The sequence below is a fragment of the Rhinoderma darwinii genome, chromosome 1 (assembly GCF_050947455.1).
Source record: "Rhinoderma darwinii isolate aRhiDar2 chromosome 1, aRhiDar2.hap1, whole genome shotgun sequence".
Taxonomy (NCBI): Eukaryota; Metazoa; Chordata; class Amphibia; order Anura; family Rhinodermatidae; genus Rhinoderma; species Rhinoderma darwinii.
In genome coordinates this window covers 199,222,222-199,249,168 of record NC_134687.1, presented here as the reverse complement: position 1 = coordinate 199,249,168, position 26,947 = coordinate 199,222,222, and the positions used below count along the sequence as shown (strand labels likewise).

At 41.7% G+C, this 26,947-nt stretch overlaps 1 protein-coding gene across 2 annotated transcripts in view; it reads right to left on the bottom strand.

Annotated features, from left to right (window-relative positions):
* The window catches only part of USO1 (USO1 vesicle transport factor), a 69,844-nt gene that overhangs the window by 5,748 nt on the left and 37,149 nt on the right, over positions 1 to 26,947 (bottom strand). For both annotated transcript variants that reach the window (XM_075860709.1, XM_075860710.1), the window contains 10 exons: positions 26,533 to 26,738; positions 21,496 to 21,606; positions 20,779 to 20,897; positions 19,928 to 20,109; positions 17,487 to 17,608; positions 15,393 to 15,531; positions 14,960 to 15,123; positions 12,972 to 13,043; positions 11,663 to 11,761; positions 9,450 to 9,548 (listed from right to left, as the gene is read on the bottom strand). In XM_075860709.1, the coding sequence (XP_075716824.1) occupies positions 9,450 to 9,548; positions 11,663 to 11,761; positions 12,972 to 13,043; positions 14,960 to 15,123; positions 15,393 to 15,531; positions 17,487 to 17,608; positions 19,928 to 20,109; positions 20,779 to 20,897; positions 21,496 to 21,606; positions 26,533 to 26,738 (1,313 nt within the window). The remainder of the gene's footprint in view (positions 1 to 9,449; positions 9,549 to 11,662; positions 11,762 to 12,971; positions 13,044 to 14,959; positions 15,124 to 15,392; positions 15,532 to 17,486; positions 17,609 to 19,927; positions 20,110 to 20,778; positions 20,898 to 21,495; positions 21,607 to 26,532; positions 26,739 to 26,947) is intronic.

The window sequence follows — 26,947 nt, the reverse complement described above, 5'->3', positions numbered from 1 at the left end:
ATGTGCACTTTTCAGTATTATTGCCCCTTTATTGTCCCATACAACTGAATAGGGTTTGTAAAAAACCTTGCAAATTCTGCAGAAACAAACTAATTTAGATGAACAGAATGGATTTTCAGTCGCAATAATGTCTGCAATAAATTTGCCACATGGGAACATATCCTTACAGTGTAAAGTCTGTCAGCTTGTTCTTAAGGAAGGTATTTTTTATTTTTTTTTTGTCTGCCCCAAAATCCCCCTCCATTCCCATCACCCCCGTATTGTAGACATGTGTATTAACTTACCAGGTGCTGTATTTCACTGGTCGCCGTGGGATGACGTGATCCGTACTCTGACAACTCAAATCGTACGTCTGCTGTAAGAAACGTAGATCAGCCCCTCAATGCATGTCTACGAGACTCACATCAATGCTTTTATAGACTTGCATTGAGAACCCGACTTCTGGTCTCTACTGAAGGATACAGGGAATCAAAAGGAAGATCACATGACCCCACGGTGGCCCGTACCGGAGCGGCGACCCATGAAATGTAGCACCAGGTAAGTCAACACTGATAAAAAAAATGGCAGCAAGTAGGACCTTGGCCCGTGCCCTCCGGAAAACCCGCTCGCGTACATACGTTCCACACATCCTAGGCACACATAATGAACGACTGCAACTCACACATGACATTTCAGAGACCTTCCGTGCTTATTATCACTCTCTCTACAACCTCCCAAAGGCACCCTCCTCACAGGACGGCGGTAGCCAACTGGAGAAGATCGAGGAGTATCTTCGATCCTCCGGCATTAAATCCATCCCACTGGACGATATTGCGGCCTTAGAGGCCCCCATCTCCCCAGAGGAGTTGTCATGGGCACTGAAAGACTCACCCACGGGGAAGGCCCCGGACGGCCTATCCCTGCCTTACTATAAGACCTACTCAGACGTGCTCACACCTCATTTCATCCGGGCCTTTAATTCGCTTACCGAGGGGGGCTCCATCCCTGGGGATACGTTGAGGGCGCACATCACGGTTATACCCAAGGAGGGGAAGGACCCATCCCTATGCCAGAGTTTTCGTCCTATTTCTCTACTGGATGTAGATTTGAAACTCTTTGCGAAGATTCTGGAATATCGGTTGTCTCCGCTCCTTCATAACGTGATACATACTGACCAAGTGGGTTTTATGCCCTTACGGGAAGCGAGAGATAACACCACGCGGGCAATCGATTTAATGTACCAGGCGGCAGTCTCGTCACTCCCCACTTGTATTTTGTCAACGGACGCGGAAAAGGCTTTCGACAGGGTCAACTGGGACTTTATGTTGGCCACTTTACGACATATAGGAATAGGAACTCATATGATGTCCTGGATCTCTGGTCTCTACTCCTCCCCATCAGCTCAGGTCAAGGTCAATGGGCACCTCTCATCCTCCTTTAGGATCACCAACGGTACACGACAAGGCTGCCCCTTCTCTCCACTAATCTTTATTTTATGCCTGGAACCCTTGTGTCATATCGGCTCCAACCCAGACATTACAGGCTTGGACCTGGGAGGCAGATCCCATAAGGTTGCCGCATACGTGGACAATCTACTGTTCTTCCTCACAGCACCTAGAATTTCCTTGCCCAACCTGATGGCGGAGTTGAGTAGATACTCGAGAGTATCCAACTTCAAAATAAACTACCAGAAGTCAGAGGCTCTTAACATCTCGTTACCACAGACTCTGGTTTCTGACCTGTCGGAGTCCTTTTCTTTCAAGTGGACAAGGGACTCACTTAAATACCTGGGAGTCCGACTTCCCAGTGATCTATCTCACCTTTATGCGGTGAACTTTCCCTTGCTTCTTCAATGTATAAAGGCGGACCTGGACTCTTGGACGTCGGGCACTTTCACCTGGTTTGGTAGGTGTGCGATTTTTAAAATGAACATTTTACCACGGATTCTGTATCTCCTACAGGCCCTACCGATACATATCCCGCGCCCGTTCTTTCAATCTCTGCTGTCCCTGGTGCACAAATTCATATGGGCAGGGAAACCGGCACGTATCGCCTGATCCTTGCTTTTTCGTGTAAAGAGGGAGGGGGGCATTGGTCTACCGAACTTTGTCTCCTATCATCACGCCTCCCACTTGGCACAAATCTTATACTGGTTCCGGCACGGCGGGATAAAAGAATAGGTATCTATGGAACAGGCTTTTATGACAATCCCCCTGCAGGCACTACCTTGGTTGGGCAGACATGTTCCCCGAATCGTGCGGACACACCCGACAATAGGCCCCACCCTTGCAGTCGCAGCACGGGTGTTTTCTCGGGCGGAGTTCTCGCCGTCCCCCTCCCTGCTATTTCCGATTTTAGGCAATCCTGCCTTTTCACCGGGACTGGATAGTGGCCCATTTCAAGTATGGTTGAGGGCAGGTAAGGGACAGGCTATACATTTTCAGCAGGATGGGAGGTGGATGTCGAGCGCTTAAATACGGTCTGTCGGATCCGGTCCCTTTCTCGGCATGGCAGGTTACACAGTTTCGACATTTCCTGGCGTAATTGGACCATCCTGGAGCGCAACTACAAGACTGCTCCTCGTTTGAACTCCTATGTACAGGCATGATCCGTCACTCGTTGTCCAGACTCTATACGCTCTTGATCTCACCCTCCAATTTGCCTCCACCCCCTTACCTGCTTAGCTGGGAGAGGGACATGGGTGAAACATTCACCCCTGAACAACAGGAACGCTTGTTCACCATGACACAAGTCCTCCATGGCCAGTAGATTTCAGGAGGCAGGGTTCAAGATTCTGTCCCGTTGGTATAGGGTGCCTTCCAGATTGCATGCAATGATCCCGGCGGCCTCGCCATTATGCTGGAGATGTGGGGACCATGTGGGTACAATCATGCATATTTTCTAGGACTGCCCACTCCTGACTAGGTTCTGGTCCGAGGTGTGGCGCATTTCCTCAAAATTTACGGATTTCCCCCTCCCGCGATCCCCGGGCCTCTTCCTGCTTCATTTGTGTGAGGTCCCCCTGTCCTCGTATAGACGCTCGGTAGTTCGACACCTGGTGAACGCGGCTAGGTTGTGTGTTCCTGCACGGTGGAGACAATCCTGTCCCCTGACAGTGGGCATGTGGTTCGGCAAGATTCAGGAGATCATGAGAATGGAGGACCTCATGGCATTAATGAAGGGGACCCATGCCTCCTTCCTAAAAACATGGCGGGAATGGATCAGATTCCAAACAACCGAGGAATAGAAGACCATCATGGCCTCGTGAATTCCCACCTGGATCCGGTGTGTCAGGTCAGCTCCCCCCCCCTTCTTTTTTTTTTTTCCTCGCCGTTTTTCCTCTCCCTCTGTCTCTGCTTTTCTTTCCTCCTTTTAATGTTCTCATGCTCGCTTCTGGAATACCATGCACGGCTGCGGGTTCAGGGTGCATATCGGAGATTCCTTAAACATTTGTTTCCAGCGACATGGTACTCTCAGATGACCCCATGCACTTATGTGATGCTGATAACTGACCTGTGACCTGTTGAATGTTTTGCACTGCCATTTTCGAACTATGTTGTGTATACTTTGAACGTTTTGTGATACAAAATGACAAAGTGAAAATAAAAGAATTTATAAAAAACAAAAACAAATGGCAGCAATGGAAGCTGCAGTTGTGCTCAACCAATAGGTTGTCCTGGGATCTGTAGTTCCTCAGTTGGAGTGCAGTCGGAAGAAGTGGGCTTGCAGGCAGGCAAGGATCCAATAAATAGAAGAGTTTGCTAGCAGTAACACGTCCCACCTGTGTCCGCTGGACTTTTATTCTATGCTGAAATAAAGCTCTTTTTATATTTTTCTAAATGTGGATGTGCTGAGGATTTTCTTTCAAAAACTCTTCTGTTTAAGTCAACACGGATATCTATATTATATTACATTTGCAAACGGGGGTGGGGGGGGGGAAGGAAAAGATTTGGTAGGCCAGAAAAAACATATAACCTAGAGTGCTACTTTAACCCCTTAATGACCAGCCTATTTTAGACCTTAAAGGGAATGTGTTGCCAGAAAAACATGTTTTTTTTTAAAAAATTAAACATTTAGTGTGTGGGTGATTAAACATTGTTCAAATTTTTTATTTTTTTTCACGAGTCAGGAAATAGTCAGGAAATATTATAAATTAATTCTAATTTATAATACTACCCATTTTTGGTCACTAGATGGAGCTATTCCCAAAATTGCAGCATTGCAACATTGGGTTAAAAGCCCTCGCTCTAGTGAGCTCTCAGCATCCCCCCCTCCTTTATCCTGGCTAGTGCCGGGATAAACGAGGGGTTTGAACGGTGTAACCTCCTACACTGTGTGTCGCCATTTTTTGAGCTAACACACAGTGTAGTAGGTTTACATACAGTAGTAAACACACACAAACACGAACATACATTGAAATCTCTTACCTGCTCCTGCCGCCGCGGCTCCCTCCGGCCCGTCCGCTCCGTTTGCTGCCGCTGGTCCAAGTGCACAAATCCGGAAGCCGCGACCGGAAGTAGTAATATTACTGTCCGGCCGCGACTTCCGGTCCACAGGAAAATGGCGCCGGACGGCGCCAATTTCGAATTGGACTGTGTGGGAGCGGCGCATGCGCAGTTCCCACACAGACGCCGTACACTGAAGTCAATGGGACGGGAGCCGTTCGCAGTCCCTATGGGACTGTGGCTGCCGTATTCCATGTCTGTATGTGTCGTTAATCGACACAGACAGAAATGGAACAAAAAATGGCAGCCCCCATAGGGAAGAAAAAGTGTAAAAATAAGAAAAAGTAAAACACAAACACACAAATAAATATAAACGTTTTTAATAAAGCACTAACATCTTGAACATATGAAAAAAATTTTGGGTGATGACACTGTTCCTTTAATGACCGAGCCACTTTTTTACGTTTTTTCATCGTCTCATTCAAAAAGCTATACACTTTTTATTTGTGCGTCGACATAGATGTATAAGGTCTTGTTTTTTGCGGGACAAGTTGTAATTTTTAACAGCACCATTTTGGGGTATTTAGAATTTATAGATGAACTTTTATGAACTTTTTATTTGGGGGGGGGGGGGGGAGAATAGAAAAAAACCCAGCAATTTCGCCACACTTTTCTGCGTCCTAAATTTACACTGTTTACCGTGTGGTATAAATAACACAATACATTTATTCAGTGGGTTGTTGCGATTGCAACGATACCAAATTTGTATAGTTTTTGTATGTTTTACTACTTTTACACAGGGAAAACATATTTTTTTCAAAATGATTTGTTTTTGTGTCTCCATATTTGAAGAGCCGTAACGTTTTTATTTTTTCGCCGATGGAATTGTAGGAGGGCTTTTTTTTTGCGGGACGACTTGTAGTTTTTATCAAATTTTTTTTTTAAGGCTGGATTCAAAGAAAACCGCAATTTTTGCATGGTTTTTTATTTTTATTTTTTACGACGTTCACCGTGCGGGTTAAATGATGTAATAAGTTTATAGTTGGGGTCGTTACAGACACGGCGATACAAAATGTGTGTAACTTTTTTACTTTATTTTGTTTGTTAATAATAAAGCAGTTTGTAAGGGGGAAAAGTGGGTTTTTCATATTTTTTTTTTTCCCACTTTTTTTACTAGTCCCACTAGGGGACTTCACTATGCGATTATCCGATCGCATTTATAATACACTGCAATACTTCTGTATTGCAGTGTGTTACTGCCTGTCCGTGTAAAACGGACAGTTATCTGCTAGGTCATGCCAGAGGCATGATCTAGCAGGCATTCACTACAGGCAGACCTGGGGACCTTTATTAGGCCCCCGGCTGCCATCGGAGACACAGACACTCGGCGATCTTATCGCCGGGTGTCAGTGAGATGAGAGGGAGCTCCCTCCCTCTCTCCAAAACCACTCAGATGCAGTGCACGCTATTGAGCACCGCATCTGAAGGGTTAAACGGGTGAGATCGATACCAATATCGATCTCACCCGGTCGAGCAGGGACGCCCCCAGCCCTCAGCTACCTCTGGTAGCTGAGAGCAGGGAAATTTGACAGCTCCCTGCTCTGTTTACTTATTCCGATGCAGCGACATAAAAAAGTCTATTGCATCGGAATAAGGCCCGTTAGTGACCGACGTAGAAACACTATGGGCGGTCACTAACGGGTTAAACCCTTCAGGACTGAGCCTGTTTTGGCCATGAGGACTGTAAAGGGAAGTGTTTTATATATTTCTATCTATATACATGTGAGTGTAGAAATATATAGATTTGTCCCTCCAGAAAGGTGTATACCCATCCCCCTATTAGATAATGGTATTCCATGTGGCCCAGGCCCCTCCCTTTCACGTGCATGAGCCTGTGAGGTCACACAGGAGTGCACGGGGAGGTTTAAAAGGACAAACTTTCCCAAAGCTCACTCTCTTGTTCCTGCTCCCCAACTCCACTAAGGGTCTCCTCTTCCCTCCTGGCCTGCTCATGGCCCTTGCTGAGAGACCACACCAACTTGTACCACATGGACTGCTAAGTATCCACGTGTAGCAGCAGCTACACATTATGTTCTCCCCCATCTTACTTTAACCCTTTCCTAAGTTAACCCTTTATCCTCCTGCTGTCCCTGGTAACCCTTGCTATTAACCCTTAGAGTATAGGGAAAGCTATATTAGGAGGGAGTGATACAGAAATAGTGAGCGTGTATTGGATTGTAACGTAACTGTATTCATGTGTATGTTTAGGTATGTGGGTGGAGGCATAACATAGGATACCGTGTTTATACTGTACTACGTATAGTGTGAGTATACTCAGTATATATTAACGTGTTATATGTATTGGGATATACTGATACTATACGGTGATCGGTTAATGTGTTCTGTGTTTGGTGCATTTTATATGTAAGTGTGATTATTGTTAGTAATAAATATTACCCTTTATTTACTATACAATTGTATTTATTGTACGGTCTTATTCCGTAGTAGCAAAGCAAAGCAAGTAGACGTTAGTATAAGGAAAAGGTAGGGGAACTAGGCATAACCCTAGTGACCCTGATTATAAAGGGGGTAGTAATAGTGGGCGACCAAGTAGGTGAAACCCAGCTATTATACCAGCCCTTGTACACACGTGGGTGAGTGTGTAGTAAGTGAGCATATATATATATATATATATATATATTATATTTATATATTATATATGAGCCCTTTTACAAGGACGAAGCCGGTTTTTTCAAATCTGACTTGTCACTTTATGTTTTAATAACTTGGGAATGCTATTACCTATCCAAGTGATTCTGAGATTGTTTTCTCGTGACATATTGGTTGATAAATCCAATATTTATTTGTGAAAATTACCAAAATTTAGAGAAAATTGGCAAAAATTTGCATTTTTCTAAATTTAATTGTATCTGCTTGTAAAACAGATCGAATTACCACACAAAAAAAAAAGAGTTACTATTTCACATATCCCATACGTCTATTTTATGTTTGCATCGTTTTTTGAACGTCCTTTTATTTTTCTAGGACATATTCTTATAACCTTAGCAGAAATTTGTCACCTTTTCTAGAAAATTTCAAAAGGCTATTATTTTTCAGGGACCAGTTCAGGTCTGAAGATTCATTTGTAATAAAAAAAAATTCTGTAACACAGAAGGTTTTACCAGAGAGATTCAATATTTATTGCCCAGGTTCTGCCGTTTTTAGAAATATCCCACATGTGGCCCTAGCATGGTAATGGACTGAGGCACAGGCCTCAGAAGCAAAGGAGAACGAAGTGGATTTTGGGGCCCCCTTTTTTAGAATATATTTTAGGCACCATGTCTGGTTTGAAGAGGTCTTGTGGTGGCAAAATAGTGGAAACCGCCCAAAAGTGACCCCCTTTTGGAAACTACACCCCTCAAGGAATCTTTCTAGGGTTATAGTTACGGCAATACCCCATATGTGGTCATAAACTGATGTTTGGACAGACAGCAGGGCTCAGAAGAGAAGGAGCGTCATTTGGATTTTGGAGTGCATATTTTGCTGGAATAGTTTTCAGTGCCATGTGTTTGCAACGCACTGGAGGGACCAATACAGTGGAAACCACCCAAAAGTGACTCCATTTTGAAAACTACGGCCCTCAGGGAATTCGCAGAATCTTGTGGAAATCTTGCGTGAAAAAGTATTTCTTCACAAATACTTCATTTATAGGACAGGGATTGTTCAGAGCATGCAAGTGAAGAAAAGCACTTTCATGCTTGGGGGCAACCAATTAGGTTCAGGTGCAGGTCTAACCTGAACACTAACCTTCCTGCGACGAAGTTCCTCGGTGTCACTTGAGGAGGACAGAACAAAAGCAGACCCAGCATCATACGCCTCCTCTGCGGTAAATGTTTTGCAGGTCATTTTTTATTTTTGTGTACAGTAAATGTTTATGTACACTTGTATACTGTAGAAAGTATATACAAAAAAATGTAGAACTTTTTTTTTTTTTTTTACATAAAACACTAAAAATACTAACACTAAATGTACACGAATATATATTTATTTTATACCACAAACTGATTAACACGGACTAAACTACAATGACAAAAACATAATAACTAACTGACGCTGATTGTCAATCACACACTGACTGACGCTAACTGACCGACCAACACTGACTAAATTGAAGTGGACTAACACGGACTAAATCTGCGGGTGAATTCCGGCCCCATTCATTTCTTGTGGCCCATGCACACGACCGTGGTTTCCACGGTCCGTGCATTATTCGGGAGCCTGGACCGCAAAAAGCTAGGACATATCTTATTACGGCCGCATTTTGCGGTCCAGGCTCGTTGAAATTAATGCACACGGCAATATGCACGGCCCGTGACTTGCCATCAGAGCTGCAAATCACGGCCCATGCACACCACTATGGTCGTGTGCATGAAGCCTTAATTGACGCGAATACTGACTAAATTGACGCTGACTAACACTGACTAAATTGACGCTGACTAAACTTACATTGACTAAAGTTTTTTTTTTTTAGTTTTATTCATTATTTTTATTAAAAAAATAAAATAAAAAAAAGCTCCCTTATAGACTGGAAGAGGAAGGGGGGTGATCACAGTTAGAGACTATTACTAGGGATATTACTCCTCGACTTCCTGACTCCAACAGAGAAGATCAGAGCCTGTGACTGAGTTTTTCTAAAGTTCTAAGCTCCGATTGGTTAGTCTGTACAGACTTACCAATCAGAGCGATCTCCAACAACGGACCGCTTCGATTGGTCCCTTGTACTCTTCCCGGACACCAGGGCAGACCGACTGCACTGTTAACCGCCGCTGTGGTGTAGCGCCGCACGGCGGCTAACTTTTAAAGTGCAGACGTAACTGCACGTCAAGGTTCGCAAAGTTACTGAACACCTTGACGTGCAGTTACGTCAAGGTGCGCGAAGCGGTTAATATGCAGATGTAGCTTTTTTTTCTTTTTTTATCAACTAATGAAAAACACCATCAGATAAATTTACTGTGACTGACAAACCTTCATAGAGCTATGCTCCTGCAGCAAGTTTGCTATTTTCACTTCATAGTCATTATTTCTGGAAGCAGCAGCAATGTCACCTGATGCTGTAACTGTAACCTGTGGTCCAAAACAAATATATGATAACTGACATTTCAATATTGGTACAAAATAAAAGATCTTATTAGAACAAATGTTCCTTTAAAGGAAATATCTTATGTGTTTATTTTAGTTTCTTTAATTAGTTGGCAAGAATTGCGTCTAATTTATTAAAAGGTGCACAACTCTTATCCGATTCAGGTCCAGGGTATTTTGGGTCGTCAGGAATCAGAAAGTATATTCCTGAACACTTCAGAATTAATCCGACTGCTTCTGTCTTCAGTCACATCATCAATAAACACTAGTGACCCAGTGGCTTTGGCAGCCATGCATACCCATGCCATCACACTGCCTCCACCATGTTTTACAGAGGATGTGGTGTGCATTGGATCATGAGCCGTTCCAAGCCTTCTCCATACTTTCTTACTCCCATCATTCTGGTACAGGTTGATCTTAGTTTCATCTGTTCAAAGAATACTGTTCCAGAACTAGGCTAGCTTCCTTAGATGTTGTTTGGCAAAGTCTAATCTGGCTTTTTTATTTTTGAGGCTGATTAATGGATTGCACCTTGTGGTGCAGCCTCTGTATTTGCTCTCATGAAGTCTTCTCTTTATGGTAGACTTAGATACTGATACACCTACTTCCAGGAGAGTGTTCTTCACTTGGGTAGATGTTGTGAAGGGGTTTTTCTTCCCCATGGAAAGGATTCTGCGATCATCCACCACTGTTGTCTTCCGTGGAAGTCCAGGCCTTTTGGAGTTCACGAGATAACCAGTGCGCTTTTTTTTCAAGAATGTACCAAACTGTTGATTTGGCCACTCCTAACATTAGTGCTATCTCTCTGATGGATTTCTTTGTTTTTTTTCAGCCTAACGATGGTTTGTTTCACTTGCATTGAGAGCTCCTTTCACCTCATGTTGTGGGTTCACAGCAACAGCTTCCGAATGCAAATGCCACACCTGGAATCAACTCTAGACCTTTTACCTGTTTAATTGATGATGGCTTAACGAGGGAATAGCCCATGCAGCCCATTACATAGCTTTTGAGATAATTGTCCAATTACCTTTGGTCCCTTGAAAAAGAGGGAGCTACATATTAAAGAGCTGTAATTCCTAAACCCTTCCTCAAATTAGGATGTGAATACCCTCAAATTAAAGCTGAGAGTCTGGACTTTAAGCCCATATTGATTATATAACTGTATATTCAATATGTTTTGGTAAACTGCTAAAATGCCAAAACTTGTGTCACTGTCCAAATAATTCTGGACCTAACTGTACATTGGTGCAGGTTTATGTACCAGGTTCGCTTGCCGTAAGTCTGCAGTCCTTAAGCGGCTAAAATCTAGTGCATTTGGAGTTGTCTGACTGTTTGAATTTCTTTTTACGTCTGCTATGAGCAGCCGTACATTTGCGTCACAAATGTTCACTTTTTTAGTCTTTGTCCACGCCGACTTTTCTTGCCTGTTTTCTTTTTTATTGTGAGAAGTTCTTGCACAACTTTGGATGCAACTTTATAACTTGTGCAATTTGGGGCAAAATTAGGCGTAATTTAAATAATAAATACAAGCCAATATGTTCGTTACTAGTTTAAAACTATGAAACCATTTATTTTTTACTCTTAAAAACTTTCCTGGGGTTGGCCATAATAGAGAAACACACATTCTTACTGTATTGTCAGTGTACCTGCAATGAATGGTAGTTAATTGACAGAAAAATGTCACAGATTATTAAAGTTTCCAAGTAGTTATGGAGAATAGACCCTCCCCTAGAGAGTGACAGGGCAGATGCATAGGGAGGCTTATCTATGAATATAGTGTATAGCGTTACTATCCTACCTTATCTATGGCCTCCAGCAATAAGATAAAGCTGTCATTAAATCACCTACCCTCCATTGACAATGACTCTGCTCATCCTGTACCAGTCTATACTGCAAAGCTGACAAATGAGCTACAGAAAATAGAGTCAGCCTATTGTATCTACTCTAGTAACCAGCTCTAAAACTGGAATATTTCAAGATTTCTATTTATATGGATAGTGACATAAAAAACTCCTGATTTAAATATGTAATTTTCTGAAGATAAAGTCTATTTAAGCTGGAAACAAGCATACTGGGATGGACACACAAGGTAAACTCACACTGGCTTCTATTTTTTGGACCAATTCCATTCGTTCTGCTTGTAGTCTGTTGATTTCTGCGGACTGAACATGAAGCTGAGATTTTAGGGTTTCCATTTCCTATGAATTAATAGAATCAAAAATTAAGTGTCTTTGTTACTATTCAAAGAATTTTATCAATTAAAAATTAAGTTTAAAATAAGTTTCCTTAGTTTTGTTAGTTGACACATTTGAATTAGGGACTGTGAAAGGCGGGTTATACAGTAATTCAAGCCCATACGGGTGGCATAATCTGCACCGATAACATTTCTTTATTGCTATTATATGGTCCGTCTTTATGACCTGCAAATCTTGTGATCAAATTGTCTAGTCAGCAGATGACTGACGTTATCTGGCCTGTTCAGTGTTAAAAGCAATTACTTGTTTTGTATTGTGTTTCTGGTAAGTAAAAGCATTTTAGGGAATCTGTCACCACGGAAAACCTCCCATAACGATTAAGTGAATAACTTAAAAGACAAAGATTCCGAATATGTCATTTTTATGTTTGCAATTTACTTGCATTCCCCAAACAGTCCGTGCGCTGTATGGTAATGAAGCAACGAGGAGTCCGCTGTACTATTTAGTCAAGCTTAAAGGCCATGTACACCTTTGAGGAGCAATTTTATTTTTTTTTTTTTAAATAAACAGGTCAGTCCGTGTGATTGGTGTAACTTTATAATTATTTTTTATTACAAATTTGTTTTACTTTTTGAGATACAGCTGTGTCTTTCACTATGACCTGGATCCGCCCTTCCCGCGGACCTGATGGGTTCAGAGTCTCCGACACGCAAGAACCACCTGTAATCTATCACATCTAAGTTATGAACTTAGATGTGATGTATAACAAGGGGATCCTACGTGTCATAGACACGCAGCACCCGCTGACACTGAACTCGTCACGTCCGCGGACCTGGCGGGAACTGGATTTAGCACTACATACAGCTGCTATGTATAGATAATTTAGAGCAGCTGTATCAAAACAAATTAAAATAAATTTTTAATAAAAGTTACATCAAACACACTGACTGAACTCTTTATTAAGAAAATATATATATGCCCATCAAAGGTTTACGTAGCCTTGAAGAGTCTTGGGTTTACATTAGTATGCGTTACAAGGAAGGACCATTTGCGGGCTTATTGAGGGCGAATGCAAGTGAAAGCAAGCATAAAAATTACATATTCAGAGTCTGTTTTTTAAGCTATGCAACCATTACAGTAGTTCACAGGGGTTATCCGTAGTGACATAATTACTTTAATCACATTTAAAGCCATGGTAACAAAGGAACAATACCGTTTGGAGATCTGTGACTTGATCGGACACTCCTGTGATTTGCTCTGTCTGTCCTCCGGCTTGATTGTATTTCTGTACAGCATAGAAGAAGCAAGATGTGAATGTAATGGAAGTAAAAACTGTATAAGTGGAACAGACAGAACACATTAGGCTCTGTTCATACTATAATCAAGGCTTACATTCATAAAGGAGACACAGCGGATATGAACAGTCAGTTTATAAATGGATCCCAACAAATCCCTTTGACTTATAATGGGGCCTGCCAGGTTTTCAATAACTTTCCAGTATTATGAGGGCAATAATAGCTCTGCAGGCTGCGCTACTCTTACCATGAAAAACACTGGAACCTCTGATGGAAAGCAAATAGCGCCAGTGTGAATAAAGCCTTAAAACTTAACTGGTAGCATCCAACCTCAAACCAATATCAGATACACTATATTACAAAAGTATTGGGACACCTATGACATCCCATTATAAATCCATAGGCAATAATATGGAGTTGCTCCCTCTTTACAGCTAAAACAGCTTCCACTCTTCTAAGGAAGGCTTTCTACAAGATTTTGGAGTGTGTCTATGGGAATTTTTGCCCATTTGTCCATAAGAGGATTTGTGAAGTCAGACACGGATGTTGGACAAGAGGGCCTGGCTCACAATCTCCGTTCTAGTTCATGCCATTTGATGGGGTTGAGGTCAGGGCTTGTTGCGGGCCAGTCATTCTTCCACACCAAACCCTTGCTTTGTTCACTGGGGCACAGTCATGCTGAAACATAAAAGGTCTTCCCCCAAACTGTTCCCACGAAGTTGGAAGCATAAAATTATCCAAAATGTCTCATTATGCTGAAGCATTAAGATTTCCCTTCACTGGAACAAAGGGGCCTCGGCCAACCCCAGAAAAACAACTCTATAGCATTATCCCTCCCTCACCAAATTTTACAGTTGGCACAATGCAGTCTGGCCGGTAATGTTCTGCTGGCATTCGCCAAACCCAGACTCCTCCATTAGACTGCCAGACAATGAAATGTGATTCGTCACTCCACAGAACACTTTCCACTGCTCCAGAGTTCAGTGGCGGCGAGGTTTACACCACTCCATCCGGCGATCGGCACTGTGCTTGGTGATGTAAGGCTTGCGCGCAGTTGCTCAGCCATGAAAACCCATGCCATGCCGATGCACAGTTTGTGTTGCCAGAGGAGGGTTGGAGCTCTGCAGTTATTGAGTGTTGGTGACTTTTATGCACAATTAGGCATTCGGCGACCCCGTCCTATAATTTGACGTGGTCTGCCACTTCGTGGCTGAGTTGTTGTGGTTCCTAAATGTGTCCTTTGCAATAATACCACTGACAGTTTATAGTGGAATATCTGGTAGGGAAGAAATTTCACAAACTGACTTGTTGCAATAGTGGCATCCTATTACAGTACCCAACTCTAATTCAGTGAGCTCTTCAGAATGACCCATTCTTTCATAAATGTTTGTAATGGCGACTGCATGGCTAGGTGCTGGATTTTATACACCTGTGGCAATAGGACTGAATGAAACACCTGAATTCAATGATTAAGAGGTGTCCCCCAATACTTTTGTCCATATACGGTATCTTCCAACCAGATTTGGCGCATATTTTTAATTTCTTTTACTTGTCACTATTCGCCATTATATTACTTATATGAAAGATTTTAAAAGCATTACCAATGTATTGCAAGGCATAGCTATGGTAATATCATCATTTGCTCTAGAAGTCAAGAAAAAGGGGCTAAAGCTGAAAAGCAAGTATTGACAAAGATAAAATAATAAAAAATATTAGCTGCCAATCACATTCAAGCTTTTATTTTTCCTGTACAGGTTAGAAAACAGAACATCTGACCATGGGCAACAGAGACTTCTTATCTCTATTAGAGTCTCAATACGTTCAATTCAATCTCAATTTCCCATCTTACAAGACAACCTTGATGAAGAACATCCTATACACTTGCGGGTAGAATGGGAACTCTTACCAAGTTTTCTAGAAGAACATTCTTTTCAGAAAGCTCTCCTTGTAGTAATTCATGGTGTTTCTTCAATTCTTCGACTTCTTCCTTTAAGCGGCTGACCTCTTCAGACTGGAACCCGTTCATTTGTGCGTTGCTGTTATGTGTGTTGTGATGCTGGCTATCTTTTCCTATTTGTATAAAAAGGAAAACCCAAGGTGACTGGATCGGGTACACCAATACCAAGGACAGAATGAATGTAGGCTGGAGACAGGAGACGATAACCAAGGGCTACAATGTGAGAATAAACATCACCTTCAAACAGGGCTATGCTCACATAGAAAGGAAAGAAAATATTCTATATACATTTGAATTTATTGTCAGCGATTTAAGCAGAATATTCAGATTCTATGATTTCTAGATCAGTTATTACTACATATACTACAGATATGGATATTACCTAGTTGCACTTTCAGAAGATTATACTGATCTTTGTGTTGTTGAATTTGGGCCAGTTGCTGAGTGACAGTAGTCTGGAACTGTTCATTTTTAGCTTGCAGAGAAGAGACTGTTTGCTTTAATTCTTCCACTTGTATGTCCTATAAAATAAAAATGAAAGATAGATAAACATTGATCAACTTTCTATCATATAAGCCTAGCAGACTATATATAACAATATGCAGTGAGGTGGCCCATTGCAGTGTGGTGGTCAGGTAACCATGAAAGCAGATGCATGGCATGAAAAATGAGGGAAAAGGAAGAGGTTGCCTAGACATTATCCACAATACTACCTTTTTATTCCTAAAGAGCATTGTCTAAACGTGACGCAAATTTACCAACTTCTCAGGATTTGCCGCGTACCGGTTCGCTGCCTCGAAATGTAATCAAGACTCTCATTCAATGACGGCAAAAACAGATCTTGAAAATTGTGAGGAATTGAAAAACGCAAAGTATATTATAAAGTTGCAGAACTCCATTTATGCAGTTAAGAATTATTAACCTAAAACTGGAAAACCTCTTTAAAGAGGCTCTGTCACCAGATTTTGCAACCCCTATCTGCTATTGCAGCAGATCGGCGCTGCAATGTAGATTACAGTAACGTTTTTATTTTTAAAAAACGAGCATTTTTGGCCAAGTTATGACCATTTTTGTAGTTATGCAAATGAGGCTTGCAAAAGTCCAAGTGGGTGTGTTTAAAAGTAAAAGTCCAAGTGGGCGTGTATTATGTGCGTACATCGGGGCGTTTTTAATACTTTTACTAGCTGGGCGTTCTGATGAGAAGTATCATCCACTTCTCTTCAGAACGCCCAGCTTCTGGCAGTGCAGATCTGTGACGTCACTCACAGGTCCTGCATCGTGTCAGACGAGCGAGGACACATCGGCACCAGAGGCTACAGTTGATTCTGCAGCAGCATCAGCGTTTGCAGGTAAGTAGCTACATCGACTTACCTGCTAACGCCGATGCTGCTGCAGAATCAACTGAAGCCTCTGGTGCCGATGTGTCCTCGCTCGTCTGACACGATGCAGGACCTGTGAGTGACGTCACAGCGTGATCTGGCAGAAGCTGGGCGTTCTGAAGAGAAGTGGAGGATACTTCTCATCACAACGCCCAGCTAGTAAAAGTATTAAAAACACCCCGATGTACGCACATAATACACGCCCCCTTGGACTTTTACTTTTAAACACACCCACTTGGACTTTTACAAGCCTCATTTGCATAACTACAAAAATGGTCATAACTTGGACCAAAAATGCTCGTTTTTTAAAAATAAAAACGTTACTGTAATCTACATTGCAGCGCCTATCTGCTGCAATAGCAGATAGGGGTTGCAAAATCTGGTGACAGAGCCTCTTTAAGCACCAACAAGAGGAGCACTCTAAACAAGACAACGATGAGTACAACAAACGCACGAATGAAGAAGATGTAAGGGAAATGCTAAATAGATAACATTATACAAAATCATAACAATATCGTTTCTATATTGTAAAATAACGATTAGTGCAGTTAAAGCTGGATATAGATATAAGATGACATGCTTTAACTTGAAGGGGCGGGATATTTTTCAGAATCTAAGGGGAAAGGATTGGAGGGGTTAAAATGAAACCTGCCTAATCCCTTATTTCCCTGACTTGAGACATCAGTGGACAGCTGGGCTGTCACTATAGACACGAGACTGCCGGTGGAGCCAGTAGAAATCTGATGAATCCACCAACAATAACATCAAGTCTACGGGCAACTTCAGACTTTCTACATATCATGGGAGCATGGTGAATCCAAGGTCTATCTCCCACATGATGAAGTTCACCTTTATTGTATAGTTTGACCTCGCATTTGAGGAATTTACTTACACATTTCACAAAATTCCCCCTGCAAACAAGTGGAGTTGCGCATAGCGATCTACCCCATTACCATTACAGCTCTTCATTTTCCGATGGCAGGTTACAAACGAAAAAGCAGTGAGCCGAGTCTCCTCACTTAATTTAAAACAGGTTTATTTGTACTATTGATTTTTATTATTCATCTAGTGTATGCTTTATTTTTTTCCCAGTTTACCTGCTCTCGGATGACACTTTTGTAGTGAGATATAATGTTATCGTGCTGTTCTAGAGACTTTTTCACCTCTTCTTCTTTCTTGTCTTCTTCACTAGATTTGTAGATAGCTTTAATAATGACCACTGAAGCCAAAAAAATAAGAGTTAAAATTCCATCTATTTCAACACAACACTAGCTTAGTAATGCTGGGATTTCCTTACAGCCAGCAAGAACTCAGCGTAAAAATGCAGTAAGAACAAATAAATCACAGGAAAGAGATTGAGAGAAAAAAAAAAAAGGAGAAAAAGAGCGAGAGGGCGCGAGGAAAAGAGCGAGAGGGCGCGAGGAATAGAGCGAGAGGGCGCGAGGAATAGAGCGAGAGGGCGCGAGGAATAGAGCGAGAGAGCGCGAGGAATAGAGCGAGAGGGCGCGAGGAAAAGAGCGAGAGGGCGCGAGGAAAAGAGCGAGAGGGCGCGAGGAAAAGAGCGAGAGGGCGCGAGGAAAAGAGCGAGAGGGCGCGAGGAATAGAGCGAGGGGGCGCGAGAAAAAGAGCGAGGGGGCGCGAGAAAAAGAGCGAGGGGGCGCGAGAAAAAGAGCGAGGGGGCGCGAGGAAAAGAGCGAGGGCGCGAGGAAAAGAGCGAGAGGGCGCGAGGAAAAGAGCGAGAGGGCGCGAGGAAAAGAGCGAAAGGGCGCGAGGAAAAGAGCGAGAGGGCGCGAGGAAAAGAGCGAGAGGGCGCGAGGAAAAGAGCGAGAGGGCGCGAGGAAAAGAGCGAGAGGGCGCGAGGAAAAGAGCGAGAGGGCGCGAGGAAAAGAGCGAGAGGGCGCGAGGAAAAGAGCGAGAGGGCGCGAGGAAAAGAGCGAGAGGGCGCAAGGAAAAGAGCGAGAAAAAGAGAGCGAGAAAAAGAGAGAGCGAGAAAAAGAGAGAGCGAGAAAAAGAGAGCGAGAAAAAGAGAGCGAGAAAAAGAGAGCGAGAAAAAGGGAGAGACAGCTTTTGCTTAATAAAGCTTAAAGAGACTCTGTCGCCACATAATAAGTGCCCTATCTCCTAAATAAGGAGATCGGCGCTATAATGTAGGTGACAGTAATGCTTTTTATTTAAAAAACGATCTATTTTCACCACTTTATTAGCGATTTTAGATTTATGCTAATGAGTTTCTTAATGCCCAAGTGGGCGTGTTTTTACTTTAGACCAAGTGGGCGTTGCACAGAGGAGTGTATGATGCCGACCAATCAGTGACCAATCAGCCTCATGCACTCCTCTCCATTCATTTAGGCAGCGCATAGGGATCCGGCTAGATTCTTATGTGCGGTCTTATACTAACATATTAACGATACTGAAGTGTTTAGACAGTGAATAGACATTCCACGGGATGTCTATTCACAATCTCTGCACTTCGTTACTGTTTCTGTGGTACTTACAGCAGAGCAAGCGTAATCTCGCGAGATTACGCTGTAGATGACAGGTTACAACGAGATTATGCTTGCTCTGCCGTAACTACCACAAAAACAGTAACGAAGTGCAGAGATTGTGAATAGACATCCCGTGGAATGTCTATTCACTGTCTAAACACTTCAGTATTGTTAATGTGGTAGTATAAGACAGCACATAAGGATCTAGCAGGATCCCTATGCGCTGAGTAAATGAATAAAGAGGAGTGCATGACTCTGATTGGTCAGCGTCATACACTCCTCAGCACAACGCCCACTTGGTCTAAAGTAAAAACACGCCCACTTGGGCATTAAGCAACTCATTAGCATAAATCTAAAATCGCTAATAAAGTGGTGAAAATAGATCGTTTTTCTAAATATAAAGCATTACTGTCACCTACATTACAGCGCCGATCTCCTTATGTAGGAGATAGGGCACTTATTATGTGGCGACAGAGCCTCTTTAATCACTGTATGAATAAAAAGTTCTACAACTTTAATGTACTCTGTTTAAATTCCTCACCATTTTCAACATGTCTGTTTGCTGTCGGTGAACCAGAACACTGTTGTTTACATTCAAAAGCAACAACCCACTACATACTTCCTTATGCTTTCAGCTGTGAAGTGCATACAATTGTATCCAGTCTAGGCAATGGTCTGAGTTAAATCACCAGAAGCTGCACAAATCTCACTGATTGTTTGCTACAATGTATCAGTCTGGAGTCCAGGTTGGTTAGCTCACAGAGCATTGCTTAGACTGGATACAGTGATATTCACGTCTTAGCTCAGAGAGGACTAGCTATGTACAGGTTTGCAGTCAGTCAATGAGACCTTTCACGTTTACATTGACAGACAGCGAACTAATGTCTCGAAATGATGAGGAATGGAAACAAAGTATAGTAGAAAGGTGTAGAACTTCTCATTTATACAGTACGGTGATTGAGCTTTATTTATATAAAAGCAGAAAACTCCTTTAACATTCATCAGTAGAATAAAAAACTAGAATAATAAAATAATATTGACAGGTGCCTTACCCTCTAATTCTTTAACTAATTTGGTGAACTCGTGATCAAACATCATGTGGTCAGGACTGGAGAAACTTGGTTGAGGTTTCTGAGCGGCCTTTGAATAAAATTCATGCTTTGTGATGAAGCTCAGCTTTTCGGTAAAGATTTCCTTTCCTATTCTTTTTTCTATCAATTGTTTCAATTTCTCTCTAAGGAAACAGAACCAATTTATTGAGGTCAACAAGGTTAACACCTTTATGTTTATACATCAGGTTGCCATTCAAACCCTTTAAAAGTCACATACAGTTATGGAGAGAGTACTACAAATATACAGTATGCCTTTGACATAACCATGTAAAGGTGGGTTTACACGGGCAGATTTGTGCCCATAATGAGCGCCGATAATTACAGGTCGATCGGCGCTCGTTTAAGTGTCTTTTACATGAGAAAATGTAAACTGCATGCGGACGAATGATCGTTAAGACGGTAGTTCGGTCCCCATACAGTTTACATCATGTCGGCAGAACAGCCCGTGTTTTTCAGGGCAGAATAAAAGATTAAAATCAGCCGACGACGAGTGTTTGCTCATTCGCCAACTGATCGCTGCCCTGTTTACACAACGATCAGGAGCGGGCATTCGAACAACACTCATTCACCCGTGTAATTGCTTTTTACTCAAAAGCAGAGGTCCATAATTAAAAATCTTGCTAGGGAAACAGACACAGTTGATGATATATCTATTCTGGTTGAGATTTCTAAACTGCTAAATAAAGGCCTTGGAGTGTACACTGACATTTCACATAGACGCGGATATTGCATGCGACTGTACATACTATACAAAATATTCACACAAAATAAACTTTAAGTAATATACATACTTGGTATTGTTTTCAAGTGAGTTATCGTTATAGTAAATGCAGATTCCCAGGAGAAGGGCGCACAAGCCCTGAACAAGCTGCTCCTCTTCTCCAAGGTTCTCGGATATCTGACCTGTGAGCTGTATGTTCACTAAGGAAGACAAATTCTCAAAAGAGAAGAACTCACTAACTTTTATTTACAAAATGATCAAGATCATATTGAGGTTTGGTCAGGAAGTAAAAGTTTATAAGCATGATTTGGGTTTAATGAAATCACAATGCTGCTCAAAAATTGGACCTAAATCCAGGTTTAATCCATGTCCAAGGCATGTTACAAAATTATATTGACTTAAAGAAGTACATTTGTCGGAGCTCGCAGTTGAGGGGTGGGGGTCTGAATGTGGCTATAGGACCCTATGTATTAGTGTATGTCCCCAGTCGACACTTATGCCAGTTGCACACGACCGATGTGCCACTCGGGCCGTTTTTAACGGCATCCGAGTGGCACCCGATAGTCTTCACGGACCCATTCACTTTAGCGGGTGAATCGGGTCCGTGAAAACTGAACCGATTCTCCAATCCGTGGAACGATAGGACATCTATGTTTCCACGGATCACTGACGGGACTCGGCTGGCGCACACGGTCGTGTGGATGAGGCATTACTCTCTATAGTAAAAATCTCACATATTCATACAACAGTACTTACGCAGCTATAGTCAACACTCATGAAAGGATACAAAAGGCACATTATCTGCATTGTGTAGGAAATGTGTAACAGCAATGGGACAGTTGGTTAACCAAGTACACAGCAACATTAACAGTCCAACTCTGGTCTGCACCTTACTACCCTGCAGATATGGGAGACAACGAATAAGAGCTTATGACATCGTGTGAGAAAAAGTAATATGGCTCCGTGGGACAGGATGTCTCGTTGATCGGCGCTCGCTGCACCGGCCGAATATCGGCAGGTGTAAAAGGCCCTTTACAATTGTGTGAAAGTAAATGCCTTCTACTAGCCGTTTTCCAGTATTGTACCGCGGTCACACCGAACAGCTTCTAATTGTATAATAACATGTAATACTAGACAACGGGAGCCTTAGCAAACACTTCAATTTCATTGGAGCCTACATTGCAAATTTCATCCGTTTTGTAAAGAAAGAAAAAAATGCAGCGGCATGGAACGGTATTCTGTCAAAATGACGGACACGACGACGGTACCCGACAGACCCCATTACAAGTCAATGGAATTCATCAGGCATCAGTGGGATCGGTCATGCGGCGGATCTGGCACTGCATTGGACTGCGGTTATAAATGGAAGTCATGATGCAGCTGTGAACAGAGTCTTAGTAACAATGCTTTTTTTTTTCTTTCTAACACCAATATGAAAAAGTAAATGCCAAACTAAATAATTGTGCCACCTTTAGCAGGAAGCATTTCAAGCAAATCCGATCATTTGTTTTAAGCCTTACACACTTAAGTTGAGGCAATAAAGCCCACTCTACTAAAAACGCTGTCATTCAGGCACACTGGTAGGTTTTCAAGCATAAACTGCTTATTTTAGGTCCTGGATCAACATCACAAATGGGTCCAAGCCAAGAATTTTACTGGCACCATCCAAAGCTTTAAAGAGGACCTGGTAGCTCTCATGACATGGCTGTTTTAGTAAATAATTGTATTTCCCAGGAAGTAACAATTCTGGAGCATCTTTTTTTTGTTTTTTGTAAGTAAAAAAAAAAAAGTCTACGTTGTGCCGTTCCTCTGCTATACCTCTTAGAAACGTATGAATATATTGACAGCTGGGTGTTACCAGTTGGGGGTGTGTCCCTACACAGGTTGACACTTTCAAATCAGTGCTGACAGAGTGAGACTATGTAAGGACACACCCCTTTAACCCTTTGTAAAATGGTAACTCCCAGTTGTCAATTTGTTCATACATTTTTTGAAGGTATAACGTAAAGTTCTAAGAAAATGCATCACAATTGTTATTTCATGGGGAATACAAGCGTTTACTAAAAGAGACATGTCGGAGTAGGTGGAAGGTTCTCTTTAAGAAGCACTGATCTAAGCAAGTATCCACTAATCTGAATTTTCCCTCACTTACAGTAGAATGGCCTGCCAAATTTTTAATAACAAATCTCTGAGCATTCCCAAGGAGATAGATTCTGGAAACCAGTGGTGATCAGAGATCACCAATGTGTCTCCTCTGTCTATGAGATCTCAGAAGATCATTTTGACTGGTTCTGAATACACCCTTATATTTATATTTATCTATGCGCCAACAAATAAAAGGAGAATATTAGCCAATATATATATCTATAATTATTTTTTTTCAAAAAAAATTAGGGAACTAGTCAGTGACAAGCAATAGAGAAAAAAAAATGTCATGCTTAGGTAACACCATAACGCAATAGCACAACAATCCTAATGTTATACTGAAGTTAGTGCAAGTCGGTTTTATAAATCTGTTTAAAAACATTAGTTAAATGGGCTCTCTTTTTGACAAAGCAACCAATAAAGTAGTCATTTGTTTGGTGTTGAAAGTGGATCTGTCACTGATGGGTGATTGACGGGCTTCTGTGCATGCCAATCCCTGCTTAGAGGGGCGGCTGGCTCCCCTCATAAATAAACTGGAGCCTTAACTAGGAGTCCGGTGAATTCTTTGATCGCTCCTATTAGCTAAACACAATATTTTTTTTGTGTACCCTTTTAGCGTATAGGACCTGCCCCCATACTTTGCTGCCCTTATAGTCCGATGACAGATCTGCTTCAAACCACAATATATTTACACCGCAAACATTCACAAACAATATGCATGAACAGTTGGGAATCACCTAATATCCAATGGGGGAGTAGCAAAGATGGGATTTAAAGAGGACATCTCAGCTCTCTTGACATGTCTGTTTTAATTAATGATTTGATTCCCCCCTGAAATAACAATGCTGGAGCATTTTTTCATAGAACTCTGCATTATGTGAAAGCTCTGTTATTCCTCCTGGAAAATTTTAAACAAATGGACAACTGGGTGTTACCATTCCCCTTGGTAACAGGGTGTTACTACCCAGTCTGAAGTTATTTGACAGTGTCAGAGTATGTAGTGACTCATCCCTATGACAAGGGTAATGGTAACAACCAGTTGTCAATTTATTCATACATTTCTAGGAGGCATAACAGTGGAATAGGAAAAGATGCTCCAGCATAAATTTTAAGGGGAGTAAAAGTATTTACTGAAACAGACATGTTCGGAGAGCTGACTGGTCCCTAAACAGCAGTTCCTACAATAGGTTAGATGCCATTTTCATACACGAGCATTTCCATAAACTACCTTTATAACCCCCCCCATCATAATTTGATTTACAAGTACCCCAGAAATAGCAATAGGAAAGATACTGGCTGCAATAGTTTCAGCTTTTTAATGAAATCACTATCTGCTCTTAAAATGTCCAGTTTTCCAGACACTCAAAGTATAGACACTCAGACTATTAGAATAGCGGTGCACTGGACACGGGAAACAGACAGCAGAGGACATTTAAAGCAAATCTAAACATTTTCTTCCCATAACAAAGCAGAAGGGATTTAACTTTGGGTGTTTATTACTAACATTTGCTACTTCAGTCCTAGTTCACATGTATTAGAGGACCGGTCACCACTTCGGACAGGTCTGTTTTAATAAATACATGTATTTCTCATAATATAACAATTCTGAAATATATTTTTTTAGAACCCTGTGTCGTGTGGTTTCTCTGTTTTTCCTTTTAGAAATGTATAAATAAATTGACAACTCGATGTTACTATTCCCCAAATGGGCGTGTCTATTCACAGTCTGAGACTGTGAGCCCTGATTGGACATGGTCAGTCTGTGTAGGGACACACCCCCAAACAGTAACACCCAGCTGTCAATTTAGTCATGAATTTCTAAAAGGAATAACAGATGAAGGGCCCAACATATAACTATAAGAAAAAATGCTCCAGAATTGTTATTTCATGGGGAATACAATTATTTACTAAAACAGACACGTCAGGAGAGGCGATAGGTCCTTTTTAAAGACAAATGCTGTTTGGAAATCTTCTGAATGGCATGGCATTGCCATGTGTGGAATCAAGAATCACTTACAGACAACAGTGGGGAATTGTAATGGTGTAATAAATTATTATTATTTTCACACTTGGGCAAAGATGGGTGACAATGTTTTGACTCCAATTCAAGGTCTACATGGGGATCAGTCAAAAATAAGACAGAAAAGATAGATTTGGAAATAATATTCATACCAAGGTAAAAGGAAGGTGGGAAGGTCATTTAAACAAGATTTGGTTTGCTACTTTAAAAATGCAATGGCACCATCTGACCCAGAATTGTGGAGGTTTACTAAATAATATCATTAAATAAACTTTATATTGAACTATATGGTGACTCGGAATGCATCTTTAAATAAGGCAAGTGTCTTGTCCATCTCTCCTGTATTGAGAAGACATGAACTCTAGAATCATATAGTAGTCATGCTGCTTCTTGGAAGCCCAGCACCCTGTAATAGGAATACCACAGCAGAGGAGAGAACATGTGAGTGAGAGCAGTTACTTAAAAGGTTAAATGAAAAACCCATATCACAACAGCAAGTAAAAGAAGCCCTGCGTGCCAGCAAGCAGCGCCAACGTATACATACCCGTCTGTTGATCTTATCCCCCTGCAAATTATATGTCATACATTTAATCTCTTCCAAAAATGGTTACTTTATTATTTCACTCATAATCCAATTTGGATTTCGACCCAATATTTTTGTAGAGCTTCCATTACTTTTCACACAATGGCGGAGCCACATTGTCACAGACTAATCTTTCAAAAGAACGATTCAGGTCAGGGGAGTTAAGGGGGTTTTACACTGGGCGATTATCGTGAAGGCAGCGACCAGCAGATGAACGAGCAAACGAGGTCTCGTTAATCGGCGCTCGCTGCACCGGCCGACAGGTCCTTCACGCTATGGGAGATTAATATATTGCTGTTAATAGTACAGTAACAGATCACAGTGCATTGTATTCTTTAGAATGGGAAATACTAAACATGAGTATGGTTGAGAAGCAAACAAAAGATTCTCAGAGGATGTACAAAAAAAGTTGACCAAAGGCTATATATATATATATATATATATATATATATATATATATATATATATATATATATATATATACTGGTTTACAAGCCATGCATCCACAAACAGTTCGTGTACGCATGGATGTGTTGGATATAAGTAGTCAAGGTCCCCTAATCAACAATCATCATTTAAAGGGGTTGTTCAGGATTCGAAAAAAGGGTGTGCCTTCATCCCGAAAAACAGCGCCAGTCTTGTCCAAGGGATGTGTCTGTTATTGTAGCTCAACACAATTCAAGTCAATGTGGCCGTGCTGCAATACCAGACAAAGTCCATGGAGGGGCACTATTTATGGGTAAAAAAAAAAAGCAGACCCTTTTTTCCAACTCCAGCACAACCCCTTTAACTTTACCTGTCAAATATCAGAAAAAAAAGTAGTCAAATAACTAAACATTGTAAAACCCACTGCAGTCACTATGGTGGAACCCATATAGAAGGAGTGTCGGATTTGTTCTGAGGGCTAGAACCACATCACTTTCCCCAATACAGATCTACTGTAGATGGACTATAGAGCTTCCTTTGGATGAAGCGCTCAAAACAACCCATGGAAAGAGTAGGATTTACCAAACTCATGTTTAAGCACTATAAAGCCCTGCAATGCTTGGTCTTATTTTACATGTAAATACTCCTACCTGCGCCAGGATGTTGGTACATTGCTGCAGCAGTGATACGGGTGGATTTCCAATACTCGTAGCCAGCTGGACTCTGAGCAATTGTTCTTTTTGTGTAGAATTGTCTAATAATGCATGAGCGAGGGCCACTGCCGCGCACCAGTTTGAGAGTGAATCTGTAGAAAAGAGACCTCCGCAGAGTAGCTGTCCAGCAGACAATGAAGTAGCTGTGGGAAGGGGCAGACATTAAAATGCAACCATCTGCTCCCAGTGACAGTCCCTGCCATTGTTAAAATTAACACCAGCATAATCCCACCACCACAATGAGCATAACCATTGCTATATTTTTAGAAATATTGTTTTACAATGAAGTCAGCAAGAAGGATTTTATTCTCAATGAAACATAGCTATAGAAACAACAGACTGTCAAACAAAC